Genomic DNA, 14,023 nt, shown 5'->3' with positions numbered 1-14,023 from the left:
AGAAGTTTTCCTAGCTCTCTCTTGGATATATGGGCCACACACTTGTGGGTCAGGGAATATTCTCGACAGAGGGGAAATTACAAGCCTCTCTGGGGCCACCAGCTTACATATCTGTCAGAGGATATGGACATCTGCAAAAGTACGGAATCCCAAAATAGAACATCCGGGTGAATAGAGAGCCCCAGCCCTGTGTTTTAAGTCAGTCTCAGGACAAGAGTTCCTGTCTGCCCGTGCTGCAGGTGACCCTGGAGCTGCCTGCCTTTAAATTCATGGTCGTGTCTCTGCTTTCTTTCCAGGCCCTCCCCTACGTCTGCCTTCTGATTGCCATGCTTTTCTTCATCTATGCCATCATTGGGATGCAGGTGAGAGAGGGTGCATCAGGGCTCTGGTGGGGGACAGTTGTTGCCCAGGTTGTCTCTGGCTTTCTAGCCTGAGCCTACAGGATTGAGGTCCTTTCAAGAATCCCTTCTTGCCCTGAGGCTCGCTCCCAGGATCGTGTTGCAATATGACCTTGGGAATTCACGTGTGCAGGGTTCCCCACTCGGGTTGCCCAGATGGTCAGGGTGGTCTGATACAGGGGCTTCCTCTGAGGTCGTCAGGTCATGGTGCTGCCTCATAAGCAGCTGGACTCCAGTGAAGATGACACCGCTGTTCTTAGCCAGAGGGGTTCCCCCCACGAGACTAAGGATAGGGTAGGGCTCGTGATGATCCGTATCTCAGGACCCTCCCATATTTGAGCCAGACCTAAAAGAAGGTCAGGTGGTTGTTCTTCTGCAGACAGCAGCACAAAATGTATGCGAGTTACATCCCACATGGCTGAGATTGATGCCCTAAGACCCACCACTGGGAACAGCTCAGAGTTCCTGGCAGTGTGCCCAGTCCTCAGGAAACCCAAGGGCCACATCCCGGCTGATGCCTGTCAAAGGACCACGCAGCTCGCTGGATGGTTCTCCTTGGTTACCACATCCTTTCCAGTTTCGGAATTGAGAAGTGGATGAGGTTCCCACCCAGGGTACTTAGGCAGGTAACCAGGAACCCACTGAGCAGAAGAGGCCAAAAGATCTTTCAAAGGCAGCTGTCATTTGTGGTGGGTGAACTCCTACCGTAAACAGCCAGCAGCACATCCCATGCACCTGTCTAGTTGGATACACAGGCTCTCTGCTGGGCTCCGAGAGGCTGATTTTCTGACTTGGAGATTTGGAGACTAAACCCCAGCGTAGGACCTCAGCCAAGTGGGAGTCTCTGCAGTCAGGTGGTCTGGCTGCCTTTGAACGGCCAGCTGCCTTCTCAGTGGTGGCTGCCACCTGGAGCCACTGCACGCATCCCCCAGGCTTGACGTGTCAGCAGCCCTTTCGAGCGCTTCTCTGAAATGTCTTCTTTTTGTTCCTCTCTCTTGCCTGCACTTCCAAACAATAGAATGTCAAGTGTCAAAAACTGTGAGGTTTGGTTGAAAAGTAATGAGTTCTCCTTCACGGAGGATATTTTGGTAGAGCTTTAATGATGATGTCAGAAGTGGGTGCAAGCTGAATCCCAGCTGAAGTGGAAGATTGGCTTGATGACTTCTATTAAGTCCATCCAAACTCTCAAATATTTGATTCTAGAATTAAAATGTTCTTGAACGGCCAAATGAAACTTGATTAAATTAGGGTTCTTTTTTTTTTTTTTTTTTGGTCCATGCTTAAAATAGTTCTTATCCCCTTTTCATCTTCCAGCAAAATAAACTAGAATAACACCATCTCTAATATTAACCCGTTAGTAATACTACTGATGATGATAATACCGTTTACCATCACTTGAATTCCTGAGTGTTCCAGACACTGTGCTACATAGATATTCTTACCCATTCCTGCCTCCCTTTCTCTCCCTCCTTTTCTCTCTCTCCCCGCAAATATATATATTACACACACACACACACACACACACACACACACACACACACACACACACACACACACACACACACACACACACACACACACACACCCCACAAGATACATGACTGATGTATTCAGGAGTGATGTGAAAATGTTTATATGTGGGTTTCATTGTCTCCACTGTTGCTTAGCATGGCTAATAACTTGTAACACACTCAAGATCTCAGATAGTAAGTGGGAGAGCTGAGTTTAAATCTCAGCTCTGTCTGCTCTGCAGCCCCTGTTCCTACTGGACTGCAAGTTCTCTGCACTGTCTCTCCTCCCACCAACAAGCAAATACAAGTATTTCTCTGACCCTTTAGTGGGAGATAGGAGTTCTTCAGTTGTGAAATTGCAATATTTACAATAACCACAATGGGTAATCATTTATTGCCCTTAGACTTATTTCCAAAAAATAAGATCACTTCTTCCATTCCACCAAGACATGAATGCCATTCCCACTGTGACTTACCTTTAGCTGGCCATCTTCATCCTGTCCCGTGACGGAGACCCCACACCACACACAAAGAAGACACCTAGCTTGTACCTAGAAAGGCTGTGTCTCATACAGTCATAACAAAGCAGAGGGATCCGTACAAACAGAAAAGCAAAAGGAAAGTAGACAAGCATTGGAAAGAGAACTAGCAATAGGAGGTATCTGTGAGAAGCACCATTATTCTGAACTTTCAAGGGCTTCTTAGAAGAAGAGAGCTTTGCGGAGAAATCTGAAGATGGAAGGAAGGAGTAACTTGCTGGGTTTGGGAGAGTCCTGGGGCTACAGGCTTCCAGCCTCAGTTCCACCACTGACCAGCTGTGCAAACTTGGTCAAGTCACTGAAACTCTCTGGGCCTTAACCCCATCACCGGTGCAGTAGAGGAGTTGGATAGATAGCTTTACAGGTTCCTTCTAGTTCTAAAGTTCTGTAATCCCAAGTGAAGCAGATTTAAGCCTATACTTTCATTAAGCGTTCCGGTGGGTCTCATCAAACCTTTCTCTTCCATAGCCTTTCCTTTTGATGTAGGAGATTTGGGTTACTGACAAGGACTAAGTGAAAAGCTTTTTCAAAAGGTGGAAAAATTTAAACACCACCTTCATTGTAAATATACATTATTGGCTTGACAGTAGTTCCTTGACTATTACACACATAACTTTTGTAAACTCACAGTGTGCCCTCCAGCTAGTTCACGATTGGGTAAGGTATTCGAGAATATCGTAAAGGGGACAACGAATAATGGCTTCAGGAGTGTCACAGGGAGGAAATACACTGTAAGTTGTGTGCGTGTGATGAATCAGGCATAAACTATGGATTTTGAGTTAAATAGGTGTAAAGAAAGACAGAAGGGGATGTGAACATGGGCAAGGATATATGGCGGTTTCCTCCTGGGGCATCCAGAACTAGGTTTGATTGTTTGAGTGGGATTTTTTTCAGTGCTACTATTTGTCTGACTGGGGGCCCTCAGCCTTATCTCCCTCCTTCCCTTCCTCCCCAGCACTGCCTAGCTTGCCACCTCCATTCTCCCTGAGAGACAAGTAGTATTTAGGTTTTGAAAATCAGCGTTGAGAACAAATTCCCCAAGCAGGTGTCAGTGGGAGCTATTTGAGCAAAATAGCAGAGACTGTTCTTAATTGCACATTCTAGACACTGTTGGGGGGGGGGGGGGGGGAAATGTGTTCCATTTAGCACGTATTAGGTAAACTGAAGCATGTTAAATACAGGCTGAATATAATCTCAAAAGGCCGGAAAAGTGACCTGTAAGCCTTCGGTTGTACAGACATTGCCTCGTGAGAGTAGATCCTGAGATCTGAATCATGTCTGGGGAGGAAAGTACACGTGTAAGGGCACCCTTCCCATCTGGAGAGACATGGGGTCGACCTTGGCTCCAGACAGCACTGTGTCTGAGAGCTCATCATTATTCACTGTAGATAAAGATCTCTGACTTTTCCCTCTTTTTTTTCACATGAAGTTACACAGTGACCTCATTCTAAGCCCAGAGACCCACAGCAGATTAGTAAACTCACTCTGTAGCCAGATCTGCCCCAATCCATTTTCTTTTTCCTTTTCCAAGTATCCAGTTTTGCAGACTGTCTTCATCCTATTGGCCTGGAGTTGGTGTGTGTTCATTCTCATGGACTCTGGGTTATAGCTGTATCACACTTCTGAGATGTGACTCTTCAGATGGGAACATATCCAAGGAAGATAGAGATACCCCTCTCTGACTTAAACTGCTTGCAAATTCCAGGACAACATCTGCCTATTTATCCTTTGTAAGGGATAAATCACATCTTCTGCAAATGCAAGTGTTCTCATCATTACCAGCTGAGACAGGAAGAGGGGAGGGGTAACTCGTTCCCTGCATGCCTATTATAGGGTAATGTCTTTGACAGACTTCTTGAGTACCATAGTGAGTAGGTATCACAGAAATAAAAAGACCAAATTAGGTGTGGGAGGAACTACATCTAAGCAGAATGGCTTTCAAAGATCTTGCCTTCTGCGGTCCTTGCAAGCATTCATCCTCTTTGCGTCACTGGAGAATATAACTCTTCCCGCATATCAGGCCAAGCACGTGGGGGTCTACCAGCCTTCCTGGGTTTTGAGTTGTCTGCTTCATGGTTAGGCCAGTGGGAGAAGCCACGCATGTGAATTCACCAAGCCTGCAGGTACATCTAATATCCTGCACTGGACACATCCCACCGCTCAATAATGCTCAGGGCTTTCTGTTGTTTTTCTCATCCAGGTCTTTGGAAACATAAAATTAGATGAGGAGAGTCACATCAACCGGCACAACAACTTCCGGAGTTTCTTTGGGTCCCTCATGCTACTCTTCAGGTACCTGGATCCGTAACTGTGGTGGCTGGAGCTCTCCTGCGAGAGAGAAACAGTCGGCCTGCCTCTTCCGCCCGTTCCCCTTTGTCTCTGCTCACAGGATAGACAGTGAGATGAGGGCGGAAGCAGGGGCAGCATGTCCGAAAAACTGCTCCGATGACTTGACTTTAGAACGTTTCCTCCACATCTTTGACTCAGTAGTCAATTTGCAAAATGCAGTTTCAGCACATCCTCCAGGGCTTTGAGAAGGGGAAGGTGAGGGTGGATTGCAGGCCAGATTCCATTTAAGGGCTGAAACCACGGATGACCAGGTTTACGTGGGGTCTTAGAGAGTCCCACTGCCCTCTCTACCACTGTCAACAGAAGATGGAGAGGCAGTGGGTGAGGTGGCAGAGCCCAGGAGAGACCTCACTGGTACTCTCCATCGCACTCGAAGGAGGCTGAGCATAAGAGGAACCTAGATGAGTGAGTCGGGAAGAGTGCTGAGGAGAGGTTAGGACACGCAGACCTGCTGCTACTAACCGAGTTGTCTTTTGGGCTCAGGAGTGCCACGGGTGAGGCCTGGCAGGAGATAATGCTGTCGTGCCTCGGGGAGAAGGGCTGTGAGCCTGACACCACCGCACCCTCAGGGCAGAGCGAGAGCGAGCGCTGTGGCACCGACCTGGCCTACGTGTACTTCGTCTCTTTCATCTTCTTCTGTTCCTTCTTGGTGAGCAGCAGTGTGCTCTTGGCTTGAGATGTGGCCCAGTCCCCCCCTCTGATAAACAGACGAGAGGTTTCCTTCGGTGTACGTTCCGCCACGAACCCCAGCCCATGATGAGAACTAGGCCTCCTCACGGAGGCTCTTGGAGGCCAGGGTGGGTGACTTTCCATGGCTGAGAGATGTCTCTGCTGCTTCTAGGCGAGGACTGTGTGAGAAGAGCTAATTAGGGGAGTAGGTAGTGTTCCGTGAATAGAGTATTGAGTATCACGTTGAATCAGTTGTGACCCAGAGTGAATCTTTCTCTTCTGTATCTCTGGTATTTTATCTCACAAGCAGGGCTCAGAGTCTTTTCTCTCTCCTTTGGAGACCTTTGAACTGTTTGAGAAAACGTACTCTGAAACTGTAAGGGGATAGCATTAATCAGAGTAGGATGATGACAATATACAATGTGGTAGATGCGGTTCTCTCTCATGTCGCTACATTTGGTGACAGTTGGCCAGCTTGATAGACATGAAAGGATATGACTGCTTTAGGCATTAGTAAATATTGAGTAATATACGTGCCACACGCCCACCTATAAAATAGTGAGAAGCCCTAGGTGCCTTCTTAATTCTTTCTTTGGGAGAAAACATGACTTAGCACAGCAGCATCCAGAAATCTCTACCCTGCACAATCACACAAGCGGTGATAAAGAGAAGAATGGGCGAGGTGCTACCAGATCACTGGAAGGGTCAGTCTGGCGTTTCTGGCCACCCTGACGTCCCTGGGCTCGGCTTCACTGCTGATGCCACCGGCTACACAAAAAATCTAAAACGAAAGCAATGCCACTTAAAAGTGGTCAGCTTCATGGCTGGGAATCCCAGAGCGAATTGTTTGGTGTCCAGGAATTTCTACCTCTTTAAAGTGATCCCAAGGGGACTTGCCATGTGTCCAGCTGTCGGGTGTGGGGAAGTGGCTAACACACAGACTGGTAAGGGTGGTGGGCAGGCCGATGTAGCAGGGGTTGAACTGACCGGAGACTTGGGGAGCCCACACTGGCGTTGTTGCTGTTCTAGCCTTGGCCAAGGCACCTTCCCATTTGTGGCTTCTGTAAAATGGGAAGAAAAAGTACTTGCTGATAAGAGTATTATTGGTATAGTGAGCTGATACATGTGTTCCTTCTCGTGGATGTGAAAGGTTTTTTGATGAAAAAAGAACAGAAAATATTATCTTATTTAGAAATAGGGATGTATAATCTATAATGAAAATAACCAAGGAAATTTAGAATGATGATATAAATTGGAGTTTTTTGTTTATTCATTCCTGTATTCAGCACTTTCATCACATTTTTATTGAGTGGCCATTAAAAGGTTCACACGGAGCTAGACACTGAGGTGAAGCCGTCAGTGAGTTTCAGTGCATCCGTCACCTAGAACTGAAAGGTGAAACTCATACAGGAGTATCAGTGCTTATCATAGGGGGAAGTGGAGCATATAGAAGGCCATGCAGACATCTCCATTTTATCCTTCATCATTTAAGTGTTTAATAAATATTTCAAAAGAAACCAAAGATATAACTGGAAAATTAATTAGTGACCATAAAGGTACTTTTAGAATTTTGAGATAGAGGCTACTGCATAATTCACATTAATGTTATTTTTATAGAGGCTATATTCAGTATGAGATGATCTGCTTTCAAATCTCAGCCCGACACTGACTCTGTGACCTTGGGCAAGTCACACAGCTTCTCAACTCAAGCCAACCACTCTAGAAAGATTTACCGGTGCGTTGGGATGTGCCCAGCTATGTGCTTGGAGCTAAAGAACACAGATGTGTCTAGGAAGCACTTGTGTCCTTGAAAGGCTGGTGGTAATTAAACCTGCTTCACGAAAGGTTAGAGCAAGCATTAAACGTCTGGTAGGTGTGAATACGCACACAACACTATAGAAGACTATGCAAACGTAAAGCAATAATAATACAAATAGTTTTTGTTAACATTAATAATAATTAGGATGCAGCCAGCAGTCTCTGTTGCAGAGAAGACTCCCAGCAACTCCATCCTGCAGGCTTTGTCTTTATCCTGTGTATCCTGTCTGCATACCTGGCACCTCCACCCACCCAGCCACTTAACCTGGGAATCAGCAACAGAGGCTCCTGTTCGCTCACCTCCACAGCCAATTCATCTCTGTCAGGCAAGGTTCTTTCACTTGCAAGTGGCAGAAAGTCCAGCTGCATCCGACCTAAGCAAAAAGGGATTTCATCGGCTCATATAAATGAAGGGTCTGGCAGGACAGGCTTAAGCAAGCTTGATCTGGGGCTCAGATGACATCCCCAGGCCCAGGTTTCCTTCTTTATTGTCAGATCTCTTCTCCAGGCTTCTGCATGTGAGCTCTTTTCTCCAACAACTCCAGTCCTTGGCTCCAAGATGGCTGTAGCAGCAGCTGTATACCTCACTCCCCACGTATTCAAGGCCAGCAAGGAAGAACAAGTCTCTTGCTCAGAAGATTCAATGCCATTTTCTTGGCCTTGATTGGCTTACCAGTCACTGTAGCCCAGGGAGATGGGATTCAATGGCTGGTTGAGGCCTGGGTCATGGTGGTGCCCCACTAAACCATATTAACTGGGAATAGGTAAGGGGTGTGTCCCCAGGAGACCGGAAGTACAGTATATGGGTGCTGGATGGCCAAGAAACAACAAAGAAGTGCTGTTCACTGTGGTCGAGGCCCGTTGAGTCCACCTCCTTAAACTCTCTATCCAGGCTGCTGTCTGGCACTGGCTTAGTTCAAGAGCATCGCAAAACTCCCCCTGGTCTCCCGCTCACCTTCCACACCTTCCACATTGCGACCAAGTGTTCTTTCTGAATGCACATAGCCCTTGGTCTCTCTCCTAGTTTAAACCCCTTTAGGGGTTCCTGTTGCTTCCTGTTGCTGGATAAGATTATATAGAGCTCCACTAGCTATAGCCCACAAGCCAAATCCAGTTTCCCACTTGTTTTTCTATGGCCCATGAGCTAGGAATGATTTTTACATTTTTCAATAGTTGAGAAAAAAAATCAAAAGATGAATAATATTTCATGACATGAAAATTATATGAAATTCGAACCCATACTCCTTTTTGTCCCTGCTGTACATGCTTCTTTCATGGCTCTTAAAAAAATCTGTAACATTTGTATGTTTCCAACACATCACAGTCTCTGGTAAATACTAAATGTCTTTAAGAATATTCAAGTAACAACATCTAGTGAACGCCTGCTATGCCTTAAGCAACGTGCTAGTTATGGAAATGTATCTCGGACCAGACCTTTCTTAACTCCCACCACCAGCACCTGGAGCTCTGTCTGGAACATAGTAGGTGCACAATAAATGTTGTTGAACAAATAAGTGGGAGAACAGGGTCTTGGAAGCATTTAAGAGCCGCGAACAGCTTCAAGTTGTCGCACAGTGAGCCCTTCATCCGCTATAAGGCATCCCACCAGTTCTCTCACTGGCCGCTTTGGGGAGCAGGGGTTGGGGAGGGAGGCTGGCAGGGAGGCTTGGTGTCGGGCCTTGACTTCCTCTAGCCTTTGAGAACGTGTTGCTGCTGCTGCACTAATAATTAAAGAAATTTAATAGATAACAAAAGCGACTGAGGAGTACTTTGCAGATATAAAGTGGCAGAGGAAAGTGAAATCATAATGCACGCAGAAAGACGTGTAGTTCAGTCGTGAAAATGCTGCGTTGCCTTCGGCAGGATCAACGGTGCTTTGGTTAGGAGCCTCAGCCTCACACACTTCTGAATTCTTTATTTGCCTTGAAGCCTGTTTTTCTGCTTTGGGTTTCTCCTAACTCCTCTTCCACCCCTTGCCCTCCAGATGCTCAACCTGTTCGTGGCCGTCATCATGGACAACTTTGAGTACCTGACTCGGGATTCATCCATCCTGGGGCCTCACCACCTGGACGAGTTTGTCCGTGTCTGGGCAGAGTATGACAGAGCCGCATGGTGCGTAGGCCTCTCGGCGCCCCCCGTGAGGCCCATATCAAGGGCCTCTGGAGTTCTCAAGGAAGAGGTTGGAATTGGAGACACCCATGCTTGCTTGTTAGAGAAGGAGAGGAGATTCCTCTTGGTTGTGGCCTGTGGAAGAGGCCAGGTCCTCAGACTGGCTCTGGGATCGAGCCAGTTATGGACCACTTAGCTTCTTTATCTTCCTTTCCCCTCTCTTTCCTTCTGTGACAGGCTTTTCCCTTTCTTTGCCTATCTCAGTACACAGTCTGCACCTCAGAGTGTTTGAGTCAGTCGCTAGAGGAGCTTCCAAAATGGTTAGTGGACCCCTCTGAGTCACCAGGGGGGTTGACAAGTGTTTTGGGGGCCAGCTGGACATCTGGCCACCATGGTCAGTGACATTCGTCTTTTCTCTATCTCATCCCTCTCAAAAGGTAGTTTCAGATAACTCTGAAATTATATAAAAAAGCGAGCAAGTTATTCTTCTAACTGATTGCTTAAATACTTGTGGATTTTTATTGCATGGAACTGAGTTAAATGGCAGGAATTTGCGGAGATGACCTCCCTAGGTCTTTTTCACTTTTCAATAGTTCTCAAGTGATATTGTGCCTTCTGGGCTTTAAAGCAGAGGCTGGCAAACTATAACCCATGGGCTAAATGTGGCTCACTGTCTATTTTTGCAAATAAAGTTTGGTGGGGTTTTTTTGGTTTTTTTTTTTTTTTTTTTTTTTTTTTTTTGTGGTACTCAGGCCTCTCACTGTTGTGGCCTCTCCCGTTGCGGAGCACAGGCTCCAGACGCGCAGGCTCAGGGGCCATGGCTCACGGGCCCAGCTGCTCCGCGGCATGTGGGATCTTCCCGGACCGGGGCACGAACCCGTGTCCCCTGCCTTGGCAGGCGGACTCTCAACCACTGCGCCACCAGGGAAGCCCTGCAAATAAAGTTTTATTGGAGCACAGCCATGCTCATTTATGTACTGTCTGTGGCTGCTTTCACACTACAAGGCAGAGCTGCATATTGTGACAAAGACAGCATGGCCCTCAAACTCAAAAATATGTATTATCTGACCCTTTACTTAAAAAGTTTGCTAATCCCTGATTTAGAGTTCAAAGGCAGCCTTTTGGTCCTCACAGTTGAAGACAGGGTAAGAGTGCTGTGAGCACTCACTCCATGGGAAGTTTTCTGTCCCAAGTCATCTTAGTTTTTTATCTCGCCAATCTATCCATTCTGGTCCCCCTCTGAAAATACTACAAGAAATTCCATCCTTCATGGGAATGGACCACGTTGCTTCCACCTGGAACTACTTCATAATCTAAGACTCTTCCCAAATCTGTCCTCCTATGAGGCTTGTTGAACTTGGGTCCCTGCTTTAGATGTTGAAAGAGTGAATCAGAATTCCTCTTCCCCTCAGTCATTATTAATGACTTAGCACAGAGTTCTCTAAATCCATTCCTGTTACAATGGCTGAGCAATGGCTTGTACTTTCTGGGCCTTCTTTCTAGTAGGATAGGCTGCTTTAGAATGCAGTGGGCACTGTGTTACAGGGGAATGCAGCCAGGCCTGTATCTTGTCAGCTCTGTGGCCTTGGATAAGTCATTCAACCACTCTGAGCTTCCACATTTGTTGTATAATAGTGGTAATGATCCTGCCTACCTTGAAGGCTGGTTGTGAAGAATATATTAAATCATGTATTAACTGTTGTTATAATTAATTACCATATGGGAAAGAAAATATGAAAAACTGGTGTCTGTAAAGCTGGATGGCCATGGGATCGGGAGACCAAGAAGGGACCTCTTCACTCACCTGAGAGAGGAGAAAGCAGCTGCTAGCAAAGGAGTCCCTGGCTCACCTAGCCTCACTCAGGTGCCCTTGGCTCTCGGAAACCCCAGCTTCTTGGGGTTCACATTATTTTGGGACCCAGGTGCCTTGGGCATTAAACATGCTGCTCCCCAGTTCTTCCATCTGCTGGGAAGAACAATTCCACGAGAACTAATCATGAGACTCAGACGCATGAGCTGTGAAAGAGCAAAAAGACCAAAGAGAACCTCTGTGTCTACTTTGAAATTCACAGCGTAACTTGTCCTGGTTTTAGTTTTACTGGCCTTCTCTACGAGATGAGAGGGGAAACTAACCAAGGTAAAGTAAGCCAATGTCTTCAAAAAGGAGACAGACAGGTTGCAGAGCACATCAGCCTGTAGACAGCAGGACCAACGCACCCACGTCCCATCCACAATGAGAAAGAAAAGAACATGTGGTAAAATGAACCTCCCCTTAAGAGTCAAGAGACCTGGAAGTACGGCTGAGCTGCTGTTTGGAAGAAGAGGAGGAATCAACAGCAAAATCAAGAAAAGATTAGGAAGAGTGACACTGGGGCAAAGTTGTAGTCTCGACATCACTGGCGAGGATTGGATGCTTGGAGGTGGAGAATGCGTGCTTGTCATTTCCGGTGGAAGCCCTGGTCTGTACCAGGATGCGTCCAGACCCTCAGATCCCTGGCCGTTGCTGACTTGTTCTGGCCCCTGAGGGAGCAGATGCTTTAGCCACTGAAAATGAATCAACTGTTGAGTCTGTCCTTTACACAGGAAATCAGAATTCTCTAGCAGGCTCTGTGAAAGGGGAGTGATAAGATAGGTCACAGTGTTCCTGGAATTCTGACTGGATCTGACCAAGCTGCCTATGGGCTGGGTTGCAGGAGCAGGACTGGCGGGAGAGCATTTCGGCTCCCTTGCAGGCTGCTTTCTGAGCACAGATCCGGGCAGGCTCCAGCCAAATTGAGAAGAGTTTGCCCAAGCAGAACTCGGGGAAAAATCTGCCACAAAGAGAAGCAAAGCCCTTTGCAAATTCCCTCATGCCAACTGTGCTCCTTGCTAATTAGCCTAATGGGAAATTTCTTTCTCGCACTCTGTAGAAGGAGGCTGACTTTCCCACTGCCCTGACAAGTGGGTCTGACTGTGATCAGTGTCTGTGTAAGCAAAGGGTTCTGCTGTCTGCTTCACGGCAGCCTGGTGTCTGCTCTTGGTGGCAGTCAGAGGTATTTGTGAATTGGTGGGCTTTGTTCTTAGAGGCCTAGCTGGACCCAGGCTCCACTTTCTGCATCTGGTCAGGTATAGGCCCAACAGATATCTCTGGGTGCTCGTGGCCACTAGGCATTGAATGAGCTCTGATTCCTTAGAAAATTCGAGGCAGTGCAGTTTGCAGTGACGGTTCTCTGATACTTACCTCGCTGTTTGCAAGGTGGTGGTTCTCTGATGCTTTTCGTCCTCAGTCTCTCCTAATCTGGCTTTGCTGGGCCCAAGGAAAGCAGCTGCCCTTCCTCCTCCAGCCATCCCCTTCGTGGCTAGGCTGTCGTTTCTCTCCTACCCTTCTCTGAGTGTCCTATTAACCCACCTGTGCTTCCTTTACAGCGGCAGGATCCCGTATAAGGATATGTACAAATTAGTGCGGGTGATCTCGCCACCTCTGGGCCTGGGAGAGAACTGCCCCTACAGGGTGGCTTGCAAGGTTTGCCTCCGGTCCCCAGCTGTGACCATGACCATGACCGTGACCGGCGGCGGGGTGCAGCCTCCAACCCCCTTCCTCTCCGTTCTGCTCCACCACCACTGCGCCACATGAGGGAACCTTCATGTTGCTTTCCTTTGAGTTTAAAGAGGTCCAAACCCTCCCAGAACCAGCAGCTGTTACACAAGGAAGAAGGGAACGTTTTGGGGGGACGGCGGATAAAAAAAGAGTTAAGGACTTAATAACGGAGGCTGCTTTGACCTCTGTTTTCTTCACATGCACACACTCATTCATGCACGTATAACACACACATTCTCCTCTCTCTCTTTCTCACTCCACCTTAATCTGTGGATTTAACCAGAGGGACCTCTCCCTCCTCCAGAGAATGCAGAAATCTTTTGAATCCAGCAAGGAGTTCTGGTTTCTTTTCCCTGGAGACAGAGAGCCTCCTTTTAGCAAACTAGTAGCATCATCCCATATACGGTGTAGAGAAGTGTGATTCTAGCCATGCCTACCTCTGCCCAGCTCTGGGTAGTTCGGCCACAAGCAATTATAAAAGCTATAGGACAAAAGGGAGGTGAGAAATCATAAAAAAAAAATGAGGGCAGGAGGGGAGGATAAGTCAAGAAGGCAAAGAGGATAGAGTCGGTGGGAGAATTTAATAGCTCAGAGGGTCTGGGAAGGTCCCAGCAGAGGACGAGGGCTCGGAGCAGGTTTCTTGCCTGAGGGTCCTGCCGTGTATTGTTGGAGGCACCGAGAGCTCTGTTGTAACTGCCGAGTCACTGTTTGTTTGTGAGACCAAGGACGTTGTTCAGGGGCGCACAGGACCTCCCTCTTCAACTAGCACAGTGGCTCCACCCAGTCCCTGTCCAAGGCCAAGCCCACTAGATAAGGAAGTCTCTCCTGGTGTTACAGGAGGGATGCGCGGGCTCCCGGGTGCGTAGCACAGTCTGGCAGCCGGAAGACGACTTAGGCCCAGGAAGATGCCAGGCTGGGCGATGGGAAGGAGATGGCCTGGGATGGTGACAAGTGATTCCCATACTCAGGAGGCCGAACAGCTGCCTCTGCAGAGACTCTTTAAACTCCACCCTGGTGAAACCTGCAGCCGCATGTGGGAGAGCCGGGGAGGGC

The 14,023-nt window shown here is 47.6% G+C and overlaps 1 protein-coding gene across 1 annotated transcript in view; it reads left to right on the top strand.

Annotated features, from left to right (window-relative positions):
• Positions 1 to 14,023, top strand: part of CACNA1E (calcium voltage-gated channel subunit alpha1 E) — a gene marked incomplete at its 5' end in the record, with an annotated part of 141,418 nt that overhangs the window by 107,537 nt on the left and 19,858 nt on the right. Inside the window, 4 exons of the mRNA XM_027082654.1 lie at positions 297 to 362; positions 4,649 to 4,740; positions 5,281 to 5,446; positions 9,269 to 9,396. Of these exons, the coding sequence (XP_026938455.1) occupies positions 297 to 362; positions 4,649 to 4,740; positions 5,281 to 5,446; positions 9,269 to 9,396 (452 nt within the window). The remainder of the gene's footprint in view (positions 1 to 296; positions 363 to 4,648; positions 4,741 to 5,280; positions 5,447 to 9,268; positions 9,397 to 14,023) is intronic.

The sequence above is a fragment of the Aethalodelphis obliquidens genome, unplaced genomic scaffold (genome assembly GCF_003676395.1).
Source record: "Aethalodelphis obliquidens isolate GAN/ISIS:26980383/991018 unplaced genomic scaffold, ASM367639v1 scaffold48, whole genome shotgun sequence".
NCBI lineage: Eukaryota > Metazoa > Chordata > Mammalia > Artiodactyla > Delphinidae > Aethalodelphis > Aethalodelphis obliquidens.
Note: the sequence above shows the minus strand (reverse complement) of the source record. Positions and strands in the feature narration are given on the sequence as shown.